General features: G+C 44.4%; 1 protein-coding gene across 1 annotated transcript; it reads right to left on the bottom strand.

Annotated features, from left to right (window-relative positions):
• Nucleotides 1–473: 473 nt before the first annotated feature.
• On the bottom strand, nt 474–26,779 carry nrbp2b (nuclear receptor binding protein 2b). The gene is made up of 18 exons (XM_068581894.1): nt 25,929–26,779; nt 7,554–7,676; nt 6,921–7,022; nt 6,723–6,812; nt 6,372–6,412; nt 6,184–6,278; nt 6,020–6,043; nt 5,832–5,918; nt 5,286–5,341; nt 5,087–5,182; nt 4,674–4,806; nt 4,274–4,376; nt 4,111–4,161; nt 3,887–4,022; nt 3,583–3,636; nt 3,321–3,384; nt 2,905–2,960; nt 474–2,808 (listed from the first exon to the last, which is right to left on the bottom strand). Exons 1-18 carry the CDS (start codon nt 26,046–26,048, stop codon nt 2,722–2,724), a joined length of 1,518 nt encoding a protein of 505 aa, XP_068437995.1. The 5' UTR covers nt 26,049–26,779; the 3' UTR covers nt 474–2,721.
• Between the last annotated feature and the right edge of the window lie 140 nt (nt 26,780–26,919).

Below are 26,919 nucleotides of genomic sequence, written 5' to 3'. Positions count from 1 at the left end.
TCTTATCAATTGCACACTTAAAAATTCTGATATACACTTGTATACTGTCTAACATTGGACTCCGATGGTCCAAAACTATATCTTATTCTCGTTGATTGATACTGTTTTCAACGCCTCCCTCTAAATATATTAAGGCTTTGCTCCAACTTCAAAACAACAATGACAACAGGAAATATAACTTTGATATTGTATCTGTGATAGGAGCAGAAAGGAGTTAATGTAAAAGTGATATGCATTTCATACTCCAATTAAAATAATATGTAATATATACATATATTATGTGTATTGCAGGAACTGGAGATGCAAGGAGAAAAATAACGCTTTCTTGAATTTAATTTCATAGATTAAAAAAAAAGGGTTTCAGTAAACATCAATATATGCTCAATACATACTGGGAAATGTCTCATACCAGTCCAATAAATAAATAAAACTACAAATAATTTCAGACATGTCACATATTGTTTATTGTCATGTATTTATTTGTAGTAGCTTTAATATTTAACAAATAGTTAAGTAGAACACATCAAAAAGGCAATTTCCATTCAACAGTTTCACAGGAAAAGAAGTGATTTGACATTAGATGAGACTGATATGGATGTAGTTTTTCCTTCATGTTTGCACAGTCTAAACATTCATTTTCTTGGTCGGGTCCCCTCTGAAACTGAACTGTGACTGACAAAGGCAAAATGTTAAGTTTTGAATGGTTGCAGGCTATTAAGACATGCAGCTTACTAGATCAAAGGAGAGCAATAGCGGCACTTCTTTGTATTAAAAATATGTCGAAAAGTAAACCCATTTAATAGCCACAAACAAATATGTACACCGCAGCCCGTAGTCTGTGAATATCGGGGAGAATTCATGACTCTCGCCTTCGGAGACGCACTGATAAGAAGGCCAGACACAGAGTAGAGTAAGTAAGTAGTGTAAGCAACGACTGTACAGCAGCGCGTATGAAGCCGACCGTACAGACCCGAGAATCGAAGGAAGCAGAGCTAAATGAGTCCACTGCTGCGATCAGACAATTCACCATTGTTTTTCCTCGGCTCTCCGGTTTTGTAAAAGAACAATCCGCCACTATTTTACTGTGCCAAGATTGGATTCTTGACAAGAAAATGTGGCTGAGCGGAGGGAGCATATTCTATTTTTGTGTTTGTGTGGACTGCAGTGCAATCAATTCCAAAGTTCACACTGAAATTGTGTGAGAAAAAACTAGAGTAGATCTGATCTTGGGAAATGGAAGTATTCAAAGCCAAATGTTACTCTCTTTCATCATGGATTTTGTGTTATCGCCTGCAGCCCATGTAAACCTCTAGAGGTTAGCACTGTTAATGATCACGTAAAAGACAAAAATGCTAAAACCAATACATTCCTAAAAACATTTGGGTAGATTTTTTTCCTTCACAAACACCTCTAGACACAAAACACATTCGGCATTCGACAATATGCTCAGATGGTTTGGAAAATATAGCAAAAGTAAGTATAGCAGTAATATTTATTAACATTTTTAACAAGTCTTAAGATCACATCGCCCTTCCTCCCATTTATATAAGACTGTGATTTTACTTCACACGCGTCCTGTAATGTATTCACATTTTTTGACTGCAGCAGAGAGCTTTATCACGTGATCCATGTGTGCGGTATGCAAAGGCTGAAGCTCTCCGTGGAGCGGCCGTTACCGGGTGACAAGCTCATCTTCACATTCACGCAGGCCGACTCTGCCGACTCACGACAGGAGACGAGCAAGAATCAATGCATCTGGTTTTTAAAACTAAAAAAAAAAAAGTCAGCCTGAATTTGTGAAATTCCAAATTGCTGTGTTGGGTGCGATGCCGGTTCATTCGAGAATGCTGTTCCAAAGTACATTGCCGTTTCAGGCACTTTGCAAGTCTTTGGCGTTCGGAGCGCTTTCACGGGGAAAACCCTTAAGAGCACTACAGGCTAAAAGAGAGGCATCGTCTCATTGCTCGTCACTACATTTAGGCATGGTGTGTTTAGCTCTGGGAGAAGAAGCCTTTAACCCGAGAGTGCAGTTAGGTGTGTTAACTTGGTAAATTCATAATAAGAAAAAAGGGAGAAAAAACAGGATTGTGGGAAGCTTTTTTTGTTCACAGTTTAACATAAATAAATAAGTCAACTGAACGAGTATTAACAGTGCATGTTGGATGGAATAGTTCATTCCTTAAACTGTCATAAACGTGAGGGTTCGGGCTTTTACAGGAGAGAGGCTGTCGTACATTACTTTGTTTACAAGTCAAAAGGAAATCATCACCAATCAAAGTGGACGTTGGAGTGCAAACAAGTCTCACCTACAATAAAACGTCCATTCTGAAAACACGGCTGCTGCGTTTCAAAGTAAAAGATATCGGTTCCGAGTTGCGGCGTTATGGAAAAGCTGTCAAGTTATCTTAAGGCGTGAGAGCCCTTTTCTCGGCAGGGAGTTCCACTGCTTTGTGGGATTGCTGAACACAGCCGCGGTGCCTCCGGCCCTCCAACCAGAGGTGCTTTCGGTTCCTGGCGTTCCCTCTTTCTCACTGGGATGATTTCCTGACGGTCGAGGCCCAGCATCCTTCTGTATTTGTCCCTTTTTGGTCAGTTCCCCACCGTTCCCGGCCGTGTGATCCTGTCCGCTGCCCTCTCCCTTTTCTCGACCCTTGTGGTCAACGCCGGGGCCCCTCTCTCTGGGGCCAGCCGCTGGCGTGCCCCCCCCGCCCCTCTCCCTCCTCACTGTGTGCTCCCAGAAGCCAGCGCTCGGACCCGGTGTCGGCAGATGGCGTCCTCTAGGAACCCCGCCACCTTCTCGCTGTCCTCCTACACGGGACAATTTAAAGATGAGAGACGAGTTCCGGTTTCGCTTAAAAATGACAAAATCACAGTCACATCAAAGAGTAAAGCTTTTATATCTACCTCAGTGATGAAGGCGTAGTGAACAAGTTCACTAGCGAGGTCTTTGGAGGTGTCAGCTGAAAGATATAGGAAATACGTTGGTTACAAAAATCACACAATTAAGCTAAAGTGTACATTGTTTTTAAGCATACGTATGGTGAATTTCTCTATTCTCTATTGCTAAAAAGACCAAAACGAACAAGGAAGTGATCCCACTAACAAGTACAGTCTGTGTATTCAAAGCCTGCTACAATGCAGCTTACCCCTCTGTGCCAGAGAGCTACATTTTTGTTTAACAACTACTAAAAACACACACCCGTCGTGTGGAAGTCGGACCGTAATGACAAACAGACTGACGCATTGGTCTTTGTACACAGCAAGAAAAATACACTATTAAACCGTCCTTCTCCTTAAAGGTAGAGTTGTGTTCAACTTACTTGGAAGGATGTCACAGCTAAGCTGCCGATGAAGTTTGTCATCCATCTTCAGAAACAAAGAGAGCTGAGGAGAGATCAGAAAGTTGAATTTAAATCAAGCTGCATTTAAGTTTAACCACCATGACTGACTTGACTTCTACAATAAATGTCGGAACAGTGATGGAAAATTGTTACTGGCAATAAACTCCAAATATTCTTGATTGTTAAGGAGCCCAACAAAAGAGCCTAAACTAAAATATACCTGTAATACTATGTGACTCACATGAGTTTTGGTCCCTTCTTCATTTGACTCCAAATTACAGTGCATCTGAACAACCTAGGACACAACGGAGGAAAAAGCAAAAACATCTTTAATATCTTTTAAATGATAATAAACAGGCGGACTAATAATATTCATGAACCCTTTACAGATTTCATGTAACTGAATGTGAGGTCTTTTGATGATACGTTCTCTCATGCAGAAAGTGAACTGTAAACATACTGCATATATTTCATGGACATGTTGTCACCGCAAGCCGACAGATTGTGTATTTAGAAGTATTTCGGTGACGTCGGAAAAGTCTAACCTTCCTCGATTCGGTCTCCTGGGGTTCAGGAGTCGGCGTCTTGACCGTCTCGACCTGCTCCTGAGACAAGGACAGGGCTCGGGGGACGGGGTGAGGCCGGGACGAGGCGAAGTTCATCAAGGGGTAGATCCCGTTCCTGGAGAGGGGGGACAGAGCGGCGCGTTGAACCTCGTGCTGCAGTCACGCCACCGATACACAACGAGTCCTATCGGGGTTACACTTACTTGACATCCTCCAGAAACTTGTCGAGCTCCAGAGGGGACACGTGGGAATACCTGCAGGACACGAGGAAACACACAGCAGAGCAGAGTGAGTGTTGTGCGTCACAATATCAGGATATTCAAGACAAGTAGCTAAAGATGGTGACGAGGTGCTTGTAAGTTTTACTTGAGCTGAACTCCTTGTCGGTCGTCATGTTTGATCTCCGCCATGACAGCGTTGGGGTCAAAGGACTTGGTTTTCTCCTCCACACAATTTTCCGGGAGCAAATCTGTAGATGCAAGAGAAGTCCGGGCATCAGCTGATTTGATACAAACCCTTTTCTTTTCAATGTATATTCAAAATTATTAGAGTTTTTGTCTTTTCCAAAGCCCTTTTAGCTAAAGCTAGCAAATACACTGTATTGCATAACCACTGATGAATGACACAGGATAAACAAACATGTTGTAATTCTTTAAGAATTGTAAATGAAGCAGATAAATACGATTGGTAAACACGGGATGGAGATGTGCGTTTGAAAGAGGAGACTGTATTTGGACAGCTTGGCTGGCGGTGGTGAGAAACTCACACTGGTTGTTGATGAGGCAGTGGGCGGCGAGCAGTTTGAGGGAGTGGACCTCGAACAGGACTCGGTGGAACAGGAGGTCGTGAGCCGTGGGACGGAGCTTGGCTTCGTGACGCAAACAGGACTGGGTGAACTCCTGCAGGGAGCAAGCAGTCGAAAACATCAACTACAAGATCCAGTGTGTGACCCGGTTTACCCGGCATCACGCCGTGTTCTGGATTTCCTGGCAAGTTTTTTACTTAAAACAGTCACTCTAAAACTGTGCAAAGTCGCCGCATGCGGTAAGAAATAAACCCAGAAGCAAGGCGAGTATGTGGGAGAGTGTTACCAGTGGAGTGTGGGAAAGTTTGTCTTTATGTTTCCATGGACTGCACTGGTGTATATTTAGGAAATCATGACGTATTCAAGAGACTTACTCTCATGAGAGGGTCTTCCAGAGATTGACCCGCATTGACGATGGCCTCCTTGGACACAGCAGTGTCTCCGTTGGCCTGGATCTCCAGTACTGCCATCTAGTGGTGCAAATACTCAGTTAACACAACCACACATTAACACACACACACACACACACACACACACACTGAGGGGAGGACCATACAGATCTGTTTCTCTCACCTCAAGAGCACAGATGCCGAAGGAGAAAATGTCTATGGCGTAATCATCTTCGCCAGCTGGGAACGAAAAACAGACGCAAAGATGAAGGTGGTGAGTCGCAGAGAATAACTTTCAGGAAAAGATGAACATATAGTCTGATTGAGGATTATTGCAAACAAACAATGAACCACATATTTATGTTTTTACAGCTTTTGAAGCAAGGCAGTCTAAATGCGATCCTATAAATGTTTTGTGGCTTCAACTGTGTCTCTAAAAGTCAGACACTCATTATCTCACTGGCTATGTTTATGTGCTAAAATTACAGTGCTCGCGTCACAGACTTCCCACAATTCCCTGGAGGAATAATCAACACTTCCTTGTTTGGGTACATGAACTACAAGTTGAGTCATTTCGGCGATATTACCAACTTCATTGGAGTTTAAAAGGCACGTTAAGAGAATGTGAATGACTGAACGTTCACTTTGGGGTGAATTATTCAGTCAGGAACGAATGAAGGTTGATTTTTCGGTCGAAAGCGACACACAGCCTCCGCTCCGTCACACTTACATCCATATTCTGGAGCAAAAAAATGAAGATTTCTCTGCTCATCGCGATGCTGCCTCGCTTTACTGTGGACGCTGGCATCAGGAAACACTGATGAGAGAAGACACAAATAGTATCAGTACATTAGATATAATATAAAAATGATGGATGTGACACAAGTGAAAGCAAAGCAGAAAAGATCGATATCTTACCATTAACAAACAGCCGATGCCACACTGTGGAAAGAAAATGAAGCATAATTAAGATTAAGTTTAGCAAAACTCTAGAGATGACTTTAGTAAATCCTGCATTGAGGGTACAACATGGGTTTCCTATGCTGGTTGTAGTAACATAAAAAGCCCTGCAGGGAGCAGACCTGAGCCGATCTTGATGAGGCCGTTGTGCTGAATGAAGATGGTGTCGCATGTCAGGTTGGCGTGGATTATTGGAGGCTCACAAGAGTGCAGATAACTGCCAGTGAACAATAAAGCGTCCAGTTAATGCGATGACAGGGACAATAGAAATCTCTCATGTTAAAATCCTGGGGAAGAAATCAGTCAGTACCTGAGGGCAGAGAGAATCTGGGTGCACCATCTCTTCCAGGCCTAAAATATAGTGCAACAGAGCAACATGAAGACAAAAAAAAAAACCCTTCTCTAAACTCTCAGGAACATAATGCGGAGAATACCAAACACGGCACTGTTACGACTTTAAAACTGCAGACGTAAAAGAAGAGAGCGGTTGAGATGCAGGTTTCAAAAATATATATACGTCTCAGCAGACTGAGCCACCAGGGTGTCCTGTTACATCATCTCTAATCCTGCAGGAAATATGGATCTGAATAGTGATCAGACTGCAGTACCGCGAGCCACCACCAGGGGGGCAGACACATCAATGTAACCAAAGAGAACTGACCTTCACATTCATGGTCTTGTGGTTCTTCTTAGTTTTCTTCAGAAACTGCTTGAGGCTGCCCGATGACATGTATTCTGTGATGAATATAACCTGTGGGCCGCAAATGGAGTTGAGTTAAATAAAGTGTGTGTGTGTGTGTGTAAAGAGAGAGGAAAAGGGACAAAAGAGAAAGACAAGAGAGGTTTATGAAGAACGTACCCTCGCCTGGCTCTCCTTCATGTCTAGCCAGTATTTGTGAAACTTGACGATGTTGGGGTGTTCGACCTGCATCAGGTTCTCAAACATCTCCTTGATCGTCTCCTTCAAAAACAAACACACATCTTCACTTTACATCGTGGACACAAGTAAGGCCCTTAAATCCCCCGGCCTTTACCTATTAAGCTAAAGCTATTAGTTAATTACGTGGTCAGTACATTCATTAGCAGATAATTGAGAATTTGGGAAGCAAATGCCAACCATTTACTATTTAAAACTTCTCAAACTTCTGTTTTTCTGAGCCTTTTAGTTTATTTAAGTCAATATCCTTGGGGTTCAGACAAAATAAACCACTTTCATATGTCCATATAGACCCATAACTTGTGCAAATTTTTAGATATAAATATGAATACAAATAGTCATAACCTCCATACCTCCAATTTTGCAAATAAATGTATACAACAGAGAGATTCAGGGATGGAACAAATGGAAATGGAAATGTGGTAAAAAACCTTTTCAGATTGCGTTTACAGACTTGTTCTGTTGTTGCATCATAGGATGAAATCCTCAACGACATCTCAGAATAGATACAGGATAAAAAACGGTCTTGACTGTATGAAGTAAGAGCCTCACTACCTCCTGCGCTTTGAAGACCTTCTTGTCGGAGAAGAGCACCTCGTTCCACACCACCTCCACGCCCTCCTCTGTGTCCATGGCCAGAGAGGCGCTCTCCACACCTGGGACATTACCTTGGCTCACCTGCAGGGGGCAGACGGGAACAAACAACAGGGTTTAGCATGATGCTAACACTGCACCTGCGATACATTTACTACTTGTGTATTGTTGTCCCAATTTGAACACATTAATCCTGCATTACGAACTAAAAATATGCTTTAAGTCAATCTACTGGAGCAATGGCGGCGTTGTCTGGTTCCCTTTCTGACTTATTTCAATATCACGAATGCAACAAATGTCTGTTGTGAACAACATGTTTGCAGTCTACATGGTTACCACGGATTACAATCCAGGCCATGGATTGGTTGCCAATTTCCTAAAGTGGATGCTAATGGCCGCCTCACAAACATTGCTGTCAAGCCCTCCATTCATTAACAAATTAATGAATACGGAGCAACAACATCATTTAGAGACGTGTTTGTGTCATTTTAGCTCTGCGTGTCCAACAACTCCCGAGGGAACAGTCTGTCCCTTTAGCTCCTAAATGTTCCACCGAGTTAAAACGCCAGTCTGGAACTGTGTCTACAATCGACGTTTGGCAGCGACTGCATGAGAGCGCTGTGAGTGAACAAAAACAGTAAAAACGAAGCGGCAGATACTGCGGCGGCCTTGCTGAGGAAATAAAAAGCACGGCTGAAACGATTTGACGTCACCCCTGTGGTGTATGTCTCCTAAAAGCTCCATCTAATCCATTAACAGCCATCTGACAGCGACAGCTACATTAATGAAAGTTGTATCTGGGAGCTAAAAAAGAAAAGTGTCAGTGCGGATGGATGAAGGATTAAATTCTCCGTACTGAGGTTATGCTATAACATGATGGAGAGTAAAGAGGCCTGACGGTTGTGTAACCAGGGAAGAGATGGATTAGCAGCCGACAGAGAGCGAGAAGTGAGAGGATTGTGGGATGAGGGACTTAAAGAGTGACCCGAAACACAAGATGGAGGACGAGGCACTGGCGGTCCAAGAACTACAAAACAAAGATAGAGAAAAGCAAAACAAAGGAACGAGGAAGTGGCCGGGTCTATAATCTGGCTCCGTGAGTGTTTTTGTGCAACAGCGGCAACCTAAAGACTGCTCACCGCAGGATATTGCCGCCTCAGCTGGGCGGCTCTTTAATACGTCCATGCAGCAGAAGTGGTGGTGCAGTGAGTAAATCCATTTCTAATAACAATGATGCAATCTACTAATCCTCGGGGGGGGGGAATTGCTGGAGAACTGACGATGAGGTTTCTACCCGTTGAAGGGGAGTGTGCTTGCTCACGTTGGTTCTCTTCGGATTAGATCAAATATAAGTGTTAATTATTAAGTACGATCTCCACCTGCTCTGTATGAAAAGTGTCTCCAGATAACTACTATTATGATTTGAAGCTAAGCTATAAGCTAATTTATATATAAGCTAATTTAATTATGAACTACTGCGCAACATGACATCTTTTCCAACTCTTGACCTCTGACCTCCTTTGATATTTCCTCACGAGGATCCATAGCGTGTTCCTACTCTAGTTGTGTACAGTGTCAACGAGATACGAGCCGGATGGAGCGACTTTCTCCCCCTTCAGTTACGACTTATTCCAGCTAAATGCTAACAATGGATGTCGTCTACAGAGCCCCGCTTGTACCAGGCGTCATGACATCATCATTATCATCTCGCACCCGGTCATGAGTGGCTTTAGAAAGCGCCTCTTTGTACGCGACTCAACAGGAGGTGGTTTGTTAACAAAACTAAGCGAGCACAAGACAAACGGCAATCACTGAGACCGCAAAAGCGGCTTTAAATATTCATATTTGCTTTTGGTGAAGAAACCACGTGTTGTGTTTATTGCTCAGCCTGCAGTGCAGTACAGCTGCGCATCGCTTTGCAGCGTGGGTCATAACATCTAATCTGTCACTGCTCCCACTCTGCACGAGATGATAATCTGATTATATCACAGAGCTGGAAGCACGGTCCTCTGGCTGGCCGAGGCCAGACGAGGGAATTCCCTTCGTTTCAATGAGCGATCAGGAAGGAATTGTCAGCAGGCCTCTGGCGTCAGGGCTCGGCTGTTTGTTTGCTCGAGATGTTGAGATACACTCGGTCCCCTGTCCCAACAAACAGCACACTGCTCGGCTGCGATTGGCCGCACCGAAGGGAGGTGGGTTTAGGGCGTGGAAAAGGGATTTATTGTCCAAACAACTTCTATTCTGATGTCGGTTAACTCAACATCCGAGCCGGGGGAAACTGGATTGTGGAGGCTGACACACTAACCTCCTCATTACCTCACCACGCGCTTCACACCTCACCTGATTCTCTTTATTTTCAGAAAATAGGGTCGAGCAACAGCCCGTGGAACGAAACAAGGAAACCACAACACGTCTAAACGTCCAAGTGCGCCTCAGCCTAATTTGATCCACTTTAATGACGGCCACCAAACGTAGGAGGACAGAGCACCGACGTGACGTGAGGTGACTCGTGTTAATCACAGAACCAATTTCAGGCAGCTAACCAAAAAAAAAACCCATTTCCCACGAGACGAGGAAACCCATTCCAGTGTTTAAGGAGCGTCCTGTCCTGCAGCACTCTGCAAAGTAAACCAAGCTAGAAGTAAAGCAGTCTAATAAAACTGCCAGGCAATGAATCGTGCTCTGTTTTTAAGAGGTCCTGGCTGCGTGGAACATTCAAGAAGGAAGTCGTTGCTGATGAATATCATGTTGTACAGCGTTTACACTGTATGCTGCTGGTCTGGAACACACACCCTGCAGTCTGTGCACAGCTGGATTGACTCATGTTATAACCCCACGTGCTACATTCATGCAGAGGAAATGTGTAAATCTGAATCAAAGTGTGTAAATGTGAATCAAAGTGGCGATAAACGGGCAAGAGGAGGGTTTGGCAGGGGACTGAAAACTTCCAGCATGAGGCATCTCATATGAAAGAGTGTCTTTGTCTCACACTGTGTGGGTCCAAGCCGTAGCGACAAAGAGCTTTGTCTCCCGGTCGTCGGTACCTTCGCCTCCTTCCTACACCTCATACCTCGACGATGAGCCGATACGCCGCACCGCGTCAACATTTAATGAGGATGAGATTTTGTACAGGCAACACCCGAGTAATCTGCATCTCTCTGTGCTAGATACTTGTGTCTGTACTGTATGCAAATGAGTGCAGACTTCTTTCTGATGCTTTGTGCTTCTCTCTCTCTCTCTCTCCACTGACTTCAAAGAGGAGCAGGATCAAAGATTTGCACTAAAATGTTGTGGAAAATGCAAAAATCTTTTGCACGGTGCGAGTGAGTGAATAAGGGAATAAGATGCGCCCCCAATTTAAGCACAATGTTAGATATTGCTGATACAAAAACAAAATAATGATACTTCTACTACCTATTGTGAGTTCATCCTTGTATAATATCGCACAAAAAGTTACTGCTCAGCAATCGGTGTGAATTTCACAATCAGAATCAGCTTTAATGTAAATTTTCACATAGATGGAATTTGACTCCGGTTTCTCTTTGCTCTTCGTACATTTACAAAAGATAAATATATAAAAGACAAAAAAAACATTAAGAGAACAGAAAAACAGTGAACAGTGGTCCGGATGGTGCAGGTGGTGCAGGTGGAGGTGTCTATTTCCGCTCGTCACATGCATACAGGCCTTTCGTCACGGGAAACAACTCGGTTAGGTTGAGGCAACAAAAGATTGTCATCTGGGTTGAAATAACTGAAGTATGCCGTGACTGAAGTGTGCAAGTTACACAACAAAATAAATCAGAGTTAACACGTTTCACATGGAGAACAGAGAGCGGTCTCATGGAGGAAAGAGCGTGTAATGGTAAAATATAGTAGTGTAATGTTCTAAACTGATTTAAATGTCTCTCATTTAAATGTTGGAGGCATTGTGATGTTGGAAGCAGACGGTGTGAGGGGAAGTGAAAGGACAGTCAAAGGACTGTCTCCTATGTATGCATATGAGGGGGGGGGTCGTAAACAATTCGTGAACTGACGGGGTGTTGAAATTCCCAGGGCAAAGAAGATTGTGACTTCTTTGTAATCAAGGACCAAGAGACGAAAGGTCTCGTATGGGCGGGTACCCAGTGTTCCCTTTGTTCCACGTGGTTTGAAGGTGTGAACCTCATCGTGTATAAAAGAGAGCTGGGACTGTTGTTTCATTGAATTCTGTGTCGCAGACTGCTTCGGGTGGCTGTGGCAGACCTTTCCTTCTTGCAAGAATAAACGGACTAAAGACAATTTTGATTCAGAGATTCCATAACTCCTTAGCAGATCAACTGAGAAAATCTTCCATTACAAGCGCTGCTGGTTGACGATGTGAATACTGGGCTCTGTAAGACGGAGATGCTTGGACTAAAACACAGACACGCCACAGGAAATGAAAAAAAAGACAAATTTTTAAAGATGACAATATGTGGGTCGATGTTTGTTTGGCTTTGTAGCAATGGATATAAAATGATCCTGATCGACGCGTCGCCACAGCCCGAGTGAATAGATGATTACATCAACTTGATGCAAGAGGAACCGCCTCCTTTTTCTACAGTCAAATATTATTCGGACTTCCACGTTTTTCATCCTCAGGAAAAGAGATCAAGGGCCGAGTTAAAAACGATTGTTTCCTCTGAAAGCCGTCCACTACACAGTGACTCAGAAGTTCATTTAGGGAGCGATTCAGGACGCCAAAGTGTTCGACTGAGAAGGTCTTTTCATTTTTTTAATGAACACCTTTAGTTGTGGTCTTTAGATTTAAAAGTAGCATCTTTCTTTGTCGGTTACGTGTCTTGTTTTCTTGTTTCATATGGCATTTTTTGTTCTTGTAATGTGTATTTTTCTCTGTTGTTCACTGTGAACCTTGTCTGTTGTTGTCTGTATGAGTCTGTTGTCGTCTACGGTGACATATGGGCTTCCCCACAAGGGATTAATAAAGTTTTCTATCCATCCATCCATAAACATTATGGATCGTCTGATGAGCCGTCTCACACTTCTTGTTCCTGTCCGGTCAGCTCCGGGGCCTCGAGCCGCTGACCGGCTGCTGACCTTCAGCAGCTCCACCGCCTCCACATCTCCCCTCTCTCTCTCGCTCTCTCTCGCTCTCTCTCTCCGCCGCCGCCGGGATGTCACATGCGCAGCACACAATCGAGTCAGCGTCTCGGATAATGTGCGCGTGTCCCGCTCGGCTTGAAGAGTAACGCGATGGCACCAACTGTGACGAGTCCAGGAAGTGAGCAACACTCAGCCCTCTTTGTTCGCGGTGAGACGAAAGCGCACGTCGGCGTGAGAGATTTTAAAAATCATGAGACAAAAATCGTGTTAACTTGTCTGGAGCGTTCTCGCAGGTTAACGCCCTTCCATTTCCCACATTATCCAAATCAAAACTGCACTTCGCGGAGGGTGAAAGGTTCGGCCTGCTTCAAAAAAAGGACACCGAAGGTCACACAGAGCTGCTATTGGACAGATCGGCCCACCATCACGTCGCACTTATTAATTTCCTCATGGAGCGGATAAAGCTCCCCACGAAGAGGAATGTAGGACAGCGAGAGCAGATAGATACAAAGGGGAGACGAAAACAAACAAAAAACAGGACACAGCACAGCCAAAAACGTTGCCCAGCCTCTTTTAATGAAGCTCTGTTGAAAATCTATCTGTCATACCTTCTATCTAATTTAGCTTTTCACTCGTCGAAGCTAAACTGAAGTCACGAAACTGACATTCAAATACTGGTGCTTAGTTTTGATAAAGACACTAAAACAATACCGTTTCTCAAATGTTCATGACTTTGCCGATTAATGGATTGCTAACTTTTGAATCTTCCGTTTCTTCAACTTCGATCAGCCTCCAGCTCCGCTTGAGTCGGCGCGTCGCTTTGCCGTGAACCCCGGAGCGTTACTCCGTCCTCGTCAAACCCATCGACCTCGAGCTGAAAAGACCCACCGCCCTTTGAAAACACACACACACACACACACACACAGCCGTCTCCTCCAGCCAATCACACACACACACGTTTCCAATGGAAAGAAACGCCACAAGGTCGGCGTAACTGTTTGCTCATTTTCCTGCTCAACCCCCGAAGATAAAGAAGATAAGAGCTGACGTTTGTAACTTTTGCGGCGTGGAAGGGAGCACAGAGGGATTCATTTTCTACAGAATAGCGTGGACAAGCATTTATTGTTGTTATTTTACGTTTCACTAATGAGTGTGATATCTCTGGCCGGTCATCTTGCCAAATATGAGTAGTGGGTTTTGTCTGATAAACTAAGGAAGCGGCATCTTTGCTCTGCCTTGTATCACACATCAGCACCCACGTGGCCGTCCTGCAGCGTAATCCACTATCAGGCGGCGGTAACACAACGGTATTCCCTGTTCTGGCTTGAGCTCTTGCAACATTTCACTCATTTATCACACATCTTATCATTCTATGTTTCAGAAAAATGAGAGATAGAGGGAGGGGAAGGTCAGGATACAAACTGGTAATGTCACAACCACGACTGGATCGCGGCTTAATGAATAAAAAGAGCTAGAAAATCATTTAGACTTGGTTCACTGTGTCAAATAGTTGTGCTTCATTTCACATTTTTCAGCCACCAAGGAGAATGAAAAACTGGAGAGACATCAAGATTCAGATGTCGTTTTATGGCTAAGATTAAGCATCGGCTACGTGACCGCCGCGTTTTTTTGCGTCCCGTCCTGCCTCCCGCACGCGTTAAAAACAAAAACATTCTCCCCAGGAGGTGAGAACAAGTCTGACGCGTGAAAAACATCCGGCAGCAACAACAACATGCAGGAAAATCATTTCAACAACCTCACAACCGGGCCTCCACTACCATGACTCAGACGTGTGTGAAAGTGCCGAGTCATAAATGTAGAAAATCTGAACGAGACATCGGCGGCTCGGGGATTGATTCATTGCCGCTTACAATCACTTCAACGACAGCGAGAAGTGAAGCCTTCGTCTCAACGAAACACACAAAACATCCCGCTGGCGAAGCTCCTGAGCGTCGTCTCCTCTGTCTCGTCCGTCTCGAACAGGAAGTCGCTCTTTAAACACTGGCCCGGTGCCGGTGTCCGGCCTTGCAGACGCTGTCTCCAGTCCAGGATGGCTCCGAGGGGTTTTCCCACGGGGGAGAAAAGCAACTTTTTAAAGGCTCTTTTTTGTTTTTTCCCCCCGGACTTATTCAGCCCCTTTGTGCGTAGTCTGCAACTGTGTGCGGTCAGCGCCTAAAAAGGAAATTCTGGAGGCAAAACACTGCACTTCTTACTCCAATAAATTTGACAGAAGACAGAAACTCTTGAACGTAAAAACGCTTTAAAAGTTGAGCGTCACACTTTCCTGGCCTGGGAAATGTCTGCCGTTTCATAGCTCATTGATTATCACGAGCCCGGGCAACTTCTTGCACTGAATGACGACAGCCGACTGCAATCCCTTTCGTTTCACCAACAAACTCACTCACACATGCAGTATTTTGGCACCAAATAAAGACTCTCAAAGAGAGGAGGGAGGTTTACAAAACAAGGATGGAGTGTTTTTGAAATCGGTCTTTTTCTTTTTTTCTCTTCTCCCCCCCCTTTCCAACCGTCCAGTTCTGGGAATAGAAGCGGTTCGAACAAGGACCGCTAAAGAGACGCGTGTGTTTGCTTTGCCCTCCGAAGCCGACCGCCTCCCCCCCCCTCCACCCTTCTCCTCCGTTTGCTTCAAAACATGTGCGATCGACTGCGTTCTTCCAGAAGCTCAACAGGGGTCTGGCGGAGTCTGCGAGAGTCTTTAAGTTCTCCATAAAGCGGGGTAATTTCTGCCCACCGGATTACACCAACTCATGCTTGTAAATCCCTGCACGCAGCTTCGCTTCATGGCCACCACAAACCCAGCGGAAGAGCAATATGTTATGTGAGCACAAAACATAACCCCCCGCCCTCCACCTCTTTCTGCGTCTCCACTCCAGCAGAGGTTACTGCAGTACAGCTTTCCAGCAAGCAAAAAAAAGGGGGTGACTCAGGGTAAAAAGCTCAAAAGATTTGGCAAACAGTGCAAGGGCTTATTGAGTGTTTGCCACAGTAGCCGGCCAGCAACCGCCAAAAGCGCAGTGGCGGCGTGCTCGCGCATTTTGGGACTAACATTAGCTCGTAACACTCCCTTTACTGGAGGCAGGAGCTGAGCAAACAACATTGCCGAGCAGGAGGAACCACTTAAGAGTTTCTCTCTCTCTCTCTCTCTCTTGCAGCTATTGTTGCGTTTACAGGCCTCAATTAGTCAAACGGCCGGTACGCCCGTTAAAGAAGCCTCGAGTGGCCGAGAGTTGATACGAATACGACACGGGAGCAGAAAGAGTTGTGCGGCGTTTCTCTCTTCCAGGGGAGATTAAGCGAAGAGTTAAGAGTCAACCTGAGATGGATCTTCAGCACGTGTGCAAACAAAAGCTTGTTGGCAGATGGAGGCAGCAAGCCGCTTTTTGTGTCTGTGTGTGTGTGTGTGTGTGTGTGTGTGTGACCGTTGTTGTTGTGTAACCGCACAGACAAAGCTCAATCAGAGTGTCTGTGAAGGTACCACATGGAGGGGGGGAAGTTGGTGCCTGTTTATCTAACCCTCAGCTACCTGTCCACTAGACATCGAGCGCCACAGCGCGAGGTTGTCATCACCTGAGCCGACAGCTTGAGGAAAAGATCCAGAGATGTTTGAAGGTTTATTAGGAGCTCTTTATGATATATCAGGTTTTACAGCTCACGGAAACAAATCAGATTATCTTTCGTCGTGAGGTTGATGAGGTGAAGTGGAGGACACGACCTCTGCGTCCTCGATGGCCGCTGAAGCCCCGATCATACCTGTGCAGCCTGGGAGGGGGGTTTATATGCCTCGACTCCATATTTAATGCATTAGGCATCGCACTGACTGACGGGCTGCTGGGATGCACCGCTAATTTAACTCCCGCGTGAGAGTGAACCCGCTTCAACAGCACCTATTCAAATTCTGAATGCAAAGTATAGGATGGCGTGTGACACGACAGCAGATTCATGAGAGAGTGGAGGTCTGATTTCATCTTGTGAGACGCAAGATGTTATTTCAGCTCCGGAGGAGAAGAGGTGTCGATCAACGACGCTGGAAGTAAACAATCATTGCAGCTCAGGAATCTCTTTTTTTTTTTGCGCTAACTGTGATCTTGCTGCACATTCATGTTCGAGAAGTGATTTGCATTATTTGACAGATCAGCACCCAAATTGTGAGCGCAGACTTTTGTTTTTAAAGTGTTTAAACAACGAGGGTAGAGCAGGAGGCGACGATGAGTTACGAATAAAAGAGCAAAGATGGAAATATAAATATCTCACAATACATTGAAGGAAATCTAGAGTACAAATAAAAGTCTTGAATAAAACGTTCGAAGACATTTAAATATGAATGCTGCACCACAAGGTCCAAGTCTCACACACACACACACACACACACACACAGTAAAAATAGGAGCCGTCTGTGTTGAAGTGCAGAGGCACGACACTTTGAAACCTGCACACACAGTTTTCATATCAGCTGGTCAATAAAGAAAACAAAGCTCCCTTTGAAGCTGTAAAAAAAAAAAAAAAAAACGTGTTTACAAGCGAAATGTATGTGGAATCCCTCGTTTATTGCCGGCTACAACACACAAGTCTTCACAGAGTCCGTCGTGTTATTGGAGGCTTTACGCAACCTGCTCTCACCTGCCTGCAGCGGTTACAGCACTCACAGGATTGGTGTAATGCTCCTTTTTATGGTTTGATATTCACGCGCGCGTCCTTTGATCACAGTCCCGTGTGACACCGCGGCAGATGTGAGCAGGTGGAGGACCTTGGCCTCAAAGCCGGACGGGCGTGAAACAATAACAATAACAACCCGGCACCTTCACCGCCGTTAAAGTCCCTCTGTGCAGTCTGAGCTTTATGGTGCGCGGCAGGAACTAGACCGAGCCTTAAACTATTATTATAACTAAGTGCGTGTGCATCACACTCCCAAGACAAAGCTCTGCGTGTGTGCAGGGAAACTCCCTTTGGTTTGTGTTTCCACTGTGATACAGCGGAGGTTTGTATATGTTCGCATGTACATTCCTAAAAACAGACTGCTGCCTCACTTCCTTCTGAGATTCTTCTGATCAACATAAAAGGGTTCGTGGTGTAAATGTAGTGTGAAGATTTCTATCGTCACATACGGCTTCTGTTTGATAAGCTTTTTCATGCGGGCGAAAGAGGAACTTCGCTTGAATAAACTGGAACGATCTTTATTTGAAATCAGGAACTATCTGATCGAAAAGACAGTAAACTAGACTGTAAACCTTCAGGGCCAGCTTTCGGTTCTTTACAATAGATTTCTTTCTTTTTATATCATGAAAGCGGTCAAGCTATTTCATTAAAATGTAGTGTTTGCTGATGCGCCCAAATGGAAATAAAGGAGTGTATGTTGAAGCACATGGATCCGAGTTCCCCGCAGTGCATTTCCTTTAACAGCAAACTGGTAAATGTAGAGAACAACGACGATAAAGTTTGACTTCTGCATGTCTAAATGGTGCCGTTAGGACTTCGGTTCCCGTGTAATAACGGCCAGAATCCGCACTAACATTAACATTAATCCTCATTCCTCATTATCAGCGATGCGAGAAACATAAAAGCTGAGGTTTGGGTTTTTTTCACACCGCCACGAGAAAAGATGACTCCAGGAAACGCCGTTCTTTGAAGGATCCGGGCCGTGTGCGGGGAGAGCATGCTGGAGTAAAGTGCGAGGTGTTTTCTCGGCGGGCAATAACGTCACGTGACGTGAACCACTATGACAGCTCCGGGGGGAAAGCCTGCAGACATGTCTGCCATTCCTGGAGGATTCCTTTCCATGCCATCTCCCCCCAACTCGTCCGACTGGCAGAGGATCCGGGTGGCTTCGTTTTCACGTGGCGGGAGTGGAAAACGCTGACAGACACCTCTCTCTCTCTCTCTTTCTCTCTCTGTATATCCCAGCGGACCTGACAACCTCCACCAGAGGCTTCGGTGGCCCCAACCTGCTCACATTTCACAACCAGGTGACAGGATCCCTCAGGATCACCCCATGCAACGACTTCCTCGGTAAGCGAATCGCTTCATGGAAACACGCCGAGGCCCATGAGGTCCGATATGAATGCTTGGTGCGAGGTCTGTTCATAGTGGGGCATAAAACGTTGTTTACAGCAAGGAAGACGACAGAAACCGCAGCTCAAAATGCTACCAACGCAATTCAAAACTACCGTTTGGACCTTGTCGTCCAGATCATCACGAGTTCTTTGGCGTATTTGTTGTTCTTAACTGCCCAAACATTACATATTCAGCACAGCTGCAATGACGTTACAGCAGAAATAAAGAAAATCAAAGGACTTTGATGACCTAAAAGACTCACAATGTAGCACAAATAGTTATATTATTCTTATAATAAACCTTAATGTAAAGTAACAAAAAGGTGTATTATTTCTGAGAAATGATTCCATCAAATGTGCAAAGTGGAGCTTTTTAAAAGTTATGTTTATAGTCACCAAAAAGCTTAAAAGAAAAAACATTTGCAAAGCCCATTGTGGATTATTTGTGCATTAGGAACTTAGAATATTTGTTCTGACCCTCCTGAACCGACCGTTAACCTTTAACCGACTAGATTAGTGCCTCTCATGCAGCTTCCCTGTAAGTCTCTTTGGTTTAGCGAGGTTGTCAGCTGTGTGTATGTGATACAAGTCTGGCGGCCCGCGGATGAAGTTAGCGCGCATGTTTTAGCAGTTTTTCTTCTTCTTTCTTTTATTGTTTAATGATGTTGTTCAGCAGCCTTATTATTAACGGTTAAAAGTTTAATTATTAACATCCCCAGTCGTCATTTTGTTGACACTATTTATAATAATCGAAGTTGGGGGATGAAAAATGCCTCATCTTTCATACATGCAACTACAGCAGGGAGGTTGATGGAACATTTATGGAGCGAATAATACGACACAGATGTGGTGTGATATAACGAGGGAACAAATTAACTTTAAACTGAAGGAATGCAATAAATTTGTGACGCACGTTAGTCTGAGGCCTTGAACTAATAATAAACGGATTTTCTCAACTCTGCAATGCAGTTAGGAACTAGTTTTCTAATTGAATTATGTCGCCAACACAAGACCCCGTGCTCGGCTGCATGAAGCCCTCCCTTCCCCTCTCCTCTGTCAACCTGCAGTACAGTTCGAATGCCGGCCGCGGCGACCACACGTACTCTCAAATTAACTCCAGGAATGCGCTCAATATTACAAGCTGATGAGAACAGCGTATGTGTTTACGAGGGTGGACTTTTCCTTCACGATGGAGGTCAGTAAAAGCATCGTTGTCTGGATGCTGAACCAATGAGTCTTTCTTTTTGGTCGTTGTAATTACACAGTTTTCACCAAATCTGGCCTCAGAGAATTGTCTTTAAAAGCATAGCGCTCTTCCTGGGTGCTTGTCTCAAGCAAGCACACCTATAATTTCCTCGCCACCGTTGTTTATGGCCGTCAATAGTGTTATCAGCAGCAGCTAGTCACGTCTGTCCAATAGCACCCTCTGCTCAGCGAGCACATCCCTCCATTACGACGCTCCCTTTAAGACTTTATGATCACAACACATCTGCTCTCATGAACAATTATCTTTTCCTCTTTCACTCGTCTCTCCTGGTTGAACTGCGGCAAACACGATGTGGCGTGTTCTGAAGGCTGACGGGACGGCGTTTACTCTTGCAGGTATAAACCAAAAGCAAATTAAAATTTAGACCCGGCGACGCGACGAGATGAGTCGGCGGATCGTCAAAGTTATTACAATCCATCCTGCGGGAACGTCACAGTGTGGATTCAATTTCATGGCAATCCCTTTAATAGTTCATCAACCTCATGTACAGGGGGGAGGGGTCTCAAAAGTCATTAGGATGCATCTCCTGGGGACCATGAATGTTGACACAAACGCCTGTCTATCAAGTAGTTATTCAGATATTTAAACAGGAGAAACGAGAACTTTAATCTGCTAATGTTGCTTCAGAAAAAAGTGAAAGCAAAGTCATCAAGATTTATCCTCTGGACACCATGAATATCTGTACCAAATCCCATGGATTCAGTACATATCAATATTTAGATACGCTGGCACTAGATGAAACACTATGTATGTATCAAAAAAAATAATAATAATAATTTCTCTGGAGACCATGAATAGTTGCAGAGATATCTCTGGCCGGACCAAAAGTCTGTGGCTAAAAACAACCCCAAAACACATCTGCACGTATCGTTATTTTGTATTCTAGGAATGACCGGGTGTGAATTACGTTTCCTAGAAAAAAGCCGCCCGGCAACAGGCGGACGGCAGATGACAGAGCGAGCGCGTTGACAGGTGGATCGAAAGCCGACTGCGACCGGCTCCGTTTCCCCTCCGGGGGAAATCTGAGTGGATGTCATTCCTCGCGGGGCGGCTGTCAAAGGCAGCAAACATGGCCGCACTGCTGGCTCATCACGCAGTGCGAGTCATTAGGAGGAAGCCCCTCAGGGGACCGCACGCCACCACTTGACACGGGCTTACGAGGGGCGACGCTCCGGCTTGTTGCTGCCGTTTAATGGCTCGACCTTACGACCTCAGACACGGGAAACATCCAAACGCTTAGGAAGGTTCACCGCACCGCATAAAATTGTCCCGTCTTTTATTTCACCGTCAAAATTACCCCGACGTGTGCGGTCGGACGGATTTTCCAATTATATGACTTGTCTGGAGAAATTCTGATTTTCTGCTTCTTTTTTTTGCCTGTTTAACGTCATTGCAAGCTGAATATATTTTGGTTTCGACGGGTTAGTCAGACACGGCATCAGCATGAAGACTTTGGTAACATTACAAGTTGTATTCTCGACATTGGTCATGAATAAATAATCTATATAGTGTTGTTCATGAATATAGTCCTTTGTTGCAGCAGTACAACTCCCACAACACACTGGCAACGCAACATATCTGACTTTGTGACGTCACACTGCGGTGGTTGTTTCCAATACTGTGCTATTCAGAGGACAAGTCTGCCTGTGTGTTTATAGTGCAACACACTTGTTTATTATTAATAACTTATTTAAAAAACACACCATGTGACCCTAGTGATCAATATAAAGACACAGTGGGTGACAGCTGCACATCATGTGGCTTTTTTTTGTATATTTTATGAGTTTTGTTCCAGCAACACATCAAGAAATTTACTTTAAACCATGTGATTTTGAATATCTTAGTAGATGAACGTTTTATTATTTGGCTCTGTTCAATTATCCAAGTGTGTCAGTACGACAAACAAAAAGCAGTAGATTAGAATTCAGCTGCCATTACGTTTAATTTAAAACCTGCGTGAAATAGAGCAACTGCAGTATTATAGTTTTCATATTGCGCCGTGCGAGCGCTAAGCTAACGCATGCACAGGATTTTGCTTCACACGCAGGTGCTGAAAGCAGCACCTGCAACCCGTCCAAACGCAACCTCACATATCCATATGCGCTCGTGAAGTACCGCCATGACAAATGAATGACGGCTTGCCTGACCCGGGCCTTCCTCGTTTTCATCACGCTGTAAAAAAAAAAAAAAAGGTCCTGGACATAGAAGACGGAGCAATTTCTACTGGTGCGCCCACCGTGTGAGGACTGGGGGTGTGGATTCCCTTCAGGTGGTCTACCAATGCTGCAACATGGAGCCAAGACCACTAAAGAGGGCCGTCGGGGATAATCTTCTGTCAAAGCGGACTATAATAAATAAAAAAAAGAGCTGGGTGCGATAGGTCGGGGTGAACTTTGCCTCTAGTGATCGTAACTCACACTGTCCTGTTAAAAGAGACACTCTCACTTTAGAGAAGGGAACAGAAACTTTATATGGAGACGGTTACAAACAAGTGGAGCCTCGTGTGTTTTTTGCCAATTAAAGTGAAGGAGCAACATCATCCAGTCAGGCTCAGTTAACGTGGGATGACCTTTAAGGTGGACCTGGTATTCACCTTAAAGAGACAAGTCGCTCAGTTTTCACTCCTTTAAACCGTTTTAATGATAGCATCCATCAGTCAAAATTCTTATTGTCAACGTTTTAAACGCTTCAGCATCCCTAATGTGTGTTGTGTCTTTGTCCTTCAGATTTCACTGAGGTGCGTCTCTGAAGGAGCACGAATTCTGACGCCAAGGGTTTAAAAAGTGCTGCATCATCAGCATTGGCAAGCCGCGCGTGACATCAACGTGCCACCTCATAAATGAGCGGGTTGAATCAGCCGGCATTTGCATGTCACAACAGCAATGTTGTGCGAGTCGCAGCAATGTTGTTGTCGTCGCTTAATGGGTTTTGCGTGAGCGTGAATGTCCGCGTTCTCAGATGAGTCAATCAGAGGCGACGTGACATCAGTTAGTAAATCCAGGTTATAAAGAGAAGCAGCGGGCTTCATATGTCAACACTGTGTGCATCAATCATCCACCCATTTTAGTTTATTAGTTCCTGGAACACAGAACTAAATGTGGATGTCAAACCACCGACAGTTTGATGAGCTTCTTGTTGCAGCTATTGTTTTTTTAAATAATAAAAACGCAAAGCAAAACACTTCCTTGGACATTTGTTACGCTTCAGCTCACAGCAGCAACCGTTACCAGAGTAGTAGTCTTTGAAGGCAACACATTCATCCACTTCAAAAAGAAAGAAAGAAAGAAGTCAAAAAGCTTAAACCATTGCCACCTGAGAAAACAGCAGCATGTGACTGCAGCTTGTGTTTATTGTGTTATCAGAGCTGTATAAGAGGTATGGCAGCGTGTCTCCTGAACTTTCGCCCACTGACTTATTTGCCGAGTCTTCTCGTGCGTCTCAAAGCCGGCCGCTCAAAGCCGGCCGCTCAGAGCGGAGGACCGACGCCCCAACGCATCAAAAACAGGACGAGTGACGGATTATTAAATATCGCCGTCGCACACACACACACACACACACACAAACACAAGGCCGACCTGTCGAGGGAACGCAGGTGTGGTTGTAACCTGTTGGAGCGGCTTCAGCAGTGTGTTGGCAACAGCTACTGGCTCCGCTCGCCCCCACAGAGATAATGTCACCAGATTATTCTGTTATTCCTGAAGCCTGAGGCAAAGGTTTTGTGTCACCAGTATAAAAACTGATAAAAGGTGAAATCTAAAAAGGTGGTTACACAACAATAACATAAAACAAGTGAACGACTGCAGTGCTTCGTCAATTAATATATTTTGCACATTTCTTTTGCACAAAACTACAGCAGCACTTTCATTTGTGTATTCAGATATATTTAACATATTTTGTACAATATTTTTTTTTAACTCTGTTGCATAGTATTATATGTTTCTTGATTTTTGCAATACTACTTGGCATTAGATCGGATTCTGAATGTCTCAATGAGCAGAAGAGTAACGGACCAAAATGTTGAAAATTGATGATTATCAGTAATTTAATTCCGCCGATGAAATAAATTATCACGATATCGCAATATAATAACTTTCATTGCAATATAAATACAATGAAAGTTCAATCAACTCCCCACATTACAGATTCTCCGCAAATTTGGATTAAAAATGATTAAAACTGGCTATTAATGTTCGTATATAATGACTTTTAGTTGTACTTTAAAAATCAGTGGGACTAAGTTCATCACATTGGACATGAATTTGGATTTTTTTGTTATATTACTTTTAAGAACATCTGCTCAAATCAGTCACGTACAGATATTCTGATATGGATTTGCACTGGAGCAACCAGCGTCCCACATGTGAGATGTTCTGAGTGGGGGACAAATGGACATGTGAAGGCCCAGATAGATAATCAATGGGTGGAAAAACAACAGGGTGGCGAAGGCTGTGTGTGTGTGTGTGTGTGTGTGTGATTGGCACAGAAAGAGCAGAGAGGTCAGGTGGTCGCCGAGTGCGTTGGAGAGATAACCTTCAACTTAAAACTCTTTGCCTTATCTGGAGCCAGTTGTTGAGCCGACGCCCAGCACTTCACAAAAAAAAGACCTTTTGAACGTCGGTTTCTTCCCTCTGATTTGATATCGGAGCGTTTGAATGCCTCGCAGTTGTCACATGGAGCACGTGGACGTGTTTCACAGAAACTGTGCCGCGTTTCATGTCCCAGATGTTGGACTCGAACAAATACAGGATTATTTATGGGAGGGGAAGCTTGAAGCGAGGTCAGCGGGTTATTTTCTTTTATGCTTTTTCTTTTCTATTGTCTGGAGTAGCGCTGAGCCTCGCGTGGAGAGCTGGCAGAGTCATGAATAACGCTGGAGATCTGGGACACACAGTGAAATGTTCTGTAATCATTTCTGCCACAAACACTGTGAACGCTTTGAAGAAAAGAGCTGCAGCAAAAATAATCTGCTATTTCTGTTTTTCTTCTCGGAATCGAGCGTTTAAAACTATATGGCATTGCAAATCTGGACTGTAAATTCATCTGAGGCTTATTTCTGTGCTACGTAAATCAAATAAGAGCTGAACAAATATTAGTTGATTAATCAGATAGTGGATTTAAAGAGAACTTGATGCACTCATTTAAAAAAAAACATTAATCCTGTTAGAATAACAATCAATCCTGGTTCCAGCTTCTAAAATTGTAGGATTGGCTTATTTTTGTAGGTGATGGTAAACATAATGTTTTGGAGTATAAGTTAGACAAACAACATACAGCTCGCTGATAATGTCTCTGCATTTCTTTTTAATGATTTCTGTAATCGTAGAGACGAAACTATAAACTAGTTCAGAAAAATATCAGGCATACTTATCAATAATTACATCACTTTTAGTATGCTTTAGGACAACAAACAATTGTTTTCATTCGTCATCGTTTTGTGCATCAAATGTATTCATTTCTATTAAATTAAACACAACTTCAAATTGCCTATTTTGTCTAACCAACAATCCACAAGTTTAATTATTTACAATGTCTATATTTGGTTGAAGTTGCCTTTTTATATAAAGTGCATTTTGAATTATGCAAAACGTCTCCTGCTTCCTCTCATACTGCACATGACATGCTTTTAAGATACACCACGTCAAGTGATACAGTACGTTAGTGTGATTTCCAAAAACTTGAATTTCCAGGTTTGATGAATCAGAAAAAAAAAATCCTGCATCAAAAATCCTGCAGAACAAGAACTGCCTGCCAAAACCTCCCTCACCCTGACTCAAGAGTTGCATAACAGAGGATTGTCCAAGCGTGATCAGAGGGGGGCAACCTCATCATTTCCTGATCAGCGAGCAATTGCATTTTCTTTTTTTAGGACACAAACACACACACACACACGTGCGCACACACACGTACACACAGACCAACCTGCTCTTTCCGTTTCTGCCAGCGGCCGCACGGGCTCTCCTCCAAGATCTCGCTCTCATCCTCACTCTCCTCCTCCTTCCCCTCCGATCCTGATTTCCTCTCCGGGACGGACATCGTCATTTTACCACCGTGTATTTCCAGATTTTTCTTTAAAAAAAAAAAAAAAAAAAACAACACCCCGACTCCCCCTCACAGAAAAGACCCTCTTCGGCTCCCTTCCCCAGACGAGCCGGTCCGCCGCTTGTCTGCGCAGTGAAGAATCCGCTCAAGCAGCCTTCAGCGCCTCTTTTTTGCGCTTAAAACATGTTGCAGAGAAAAAACTGTGTCTGCTTTAAATAAACCAGCTCCCCCCTTTCCACACACACACACACACACACACACACACACACACACACACACACACGCACACACACCTCCTTCAGATTACAACCAGCAGTGTAAGCTCCACATTGCGAGGTCGCGGGACTGAAGTAAACGGGGTGGGGAAACAACGTATCCCAGACTGCATGCGCCGTGCAAGGCTGCACGCGGAAAAAAATAAGATTGCGAAACGTTTTTTTTTTCTTCTTCTTCTTCCCTTTCAGATTATCTGTCTGTTCCCACTGAAGCACGCGAGATGATCTCCCGGTGAGTCCACTGCGCGCATCGCTCGCCTTGCCAGATATCGGCTGTTCTTTGAGGGTTTTTTTTCCTCCAGTGAGGAAGCATTAATTGTCCGACCGTCTTCCACGCGAGTCATTCAGCGGTTTTTGTCGGATATGAAAGCCGCGAGCACGGTGGTGCGCAGAGAGAGAGGGAGGGAGAGAGGGAGGAAAAGAGAGAGCGCAATACCGTAAAGCCTCCCGCATGCGCGCACAGTATATTTCAGCGACGTTTCACAGAACGAGACTGGTCTGAGGTCAGATTGAAGCCGCGACGCCGAACAGGAACGCCCACCGAACCAGAGCCGTTTACTGGGAGTCACGTGATCTTCGCTCAACAATGGCGGCTC

The sequence above is a fragment of the Clinocottus analis genome, unplaced genomic scaffold (assembly GCF_023055335.1).
Source record: "Clinocottus analis isolate CAN_PGR_092001 unplaced genomic scaffold, fCliAna1.0.p SCAF_18, whole genome shotgun sequence".
NCBI classification, from domain to species: domain Eukaryota; kingdom Metazoa; phylum Chordata; class Actinopteri; order Perciformes; family Cottidae; genus Clinocottus; species Clinocottus analis.
Note: the sequence above shows the minus strand (reverse complement) of the source record. Positions and strands in the feature narration are given on the sequence as shown.

What these genes read in the sequence shown, in the direction of transcription:
- nrbp2b (XM_068581894.1), bottom strand. Translation starts at nt 26,048, where the DNA reads ATGACGATGTCCGTCCCGGAGAGGAAATCAGGATCGGAGGGGAAGGAG. An exon ending in TGGAAGACCCTCTCATGAGA is followed by an intron (nt 4,807 to 5,086) that starts GTAAGTCTCTTG and finishes TGCTCCCTGCAG; the next exon opens with GAGTTCACCCAGTCCTGTTT. An exon ending in ACTACGCCTTCATCACTGAG is followed by an intron (nt 2,809 to 2,904) that starts GTAGATATAAAA and finishes TGTCCCGTGTAG; the next exon opens with GAGGACAGCGAGAAGGTGGC.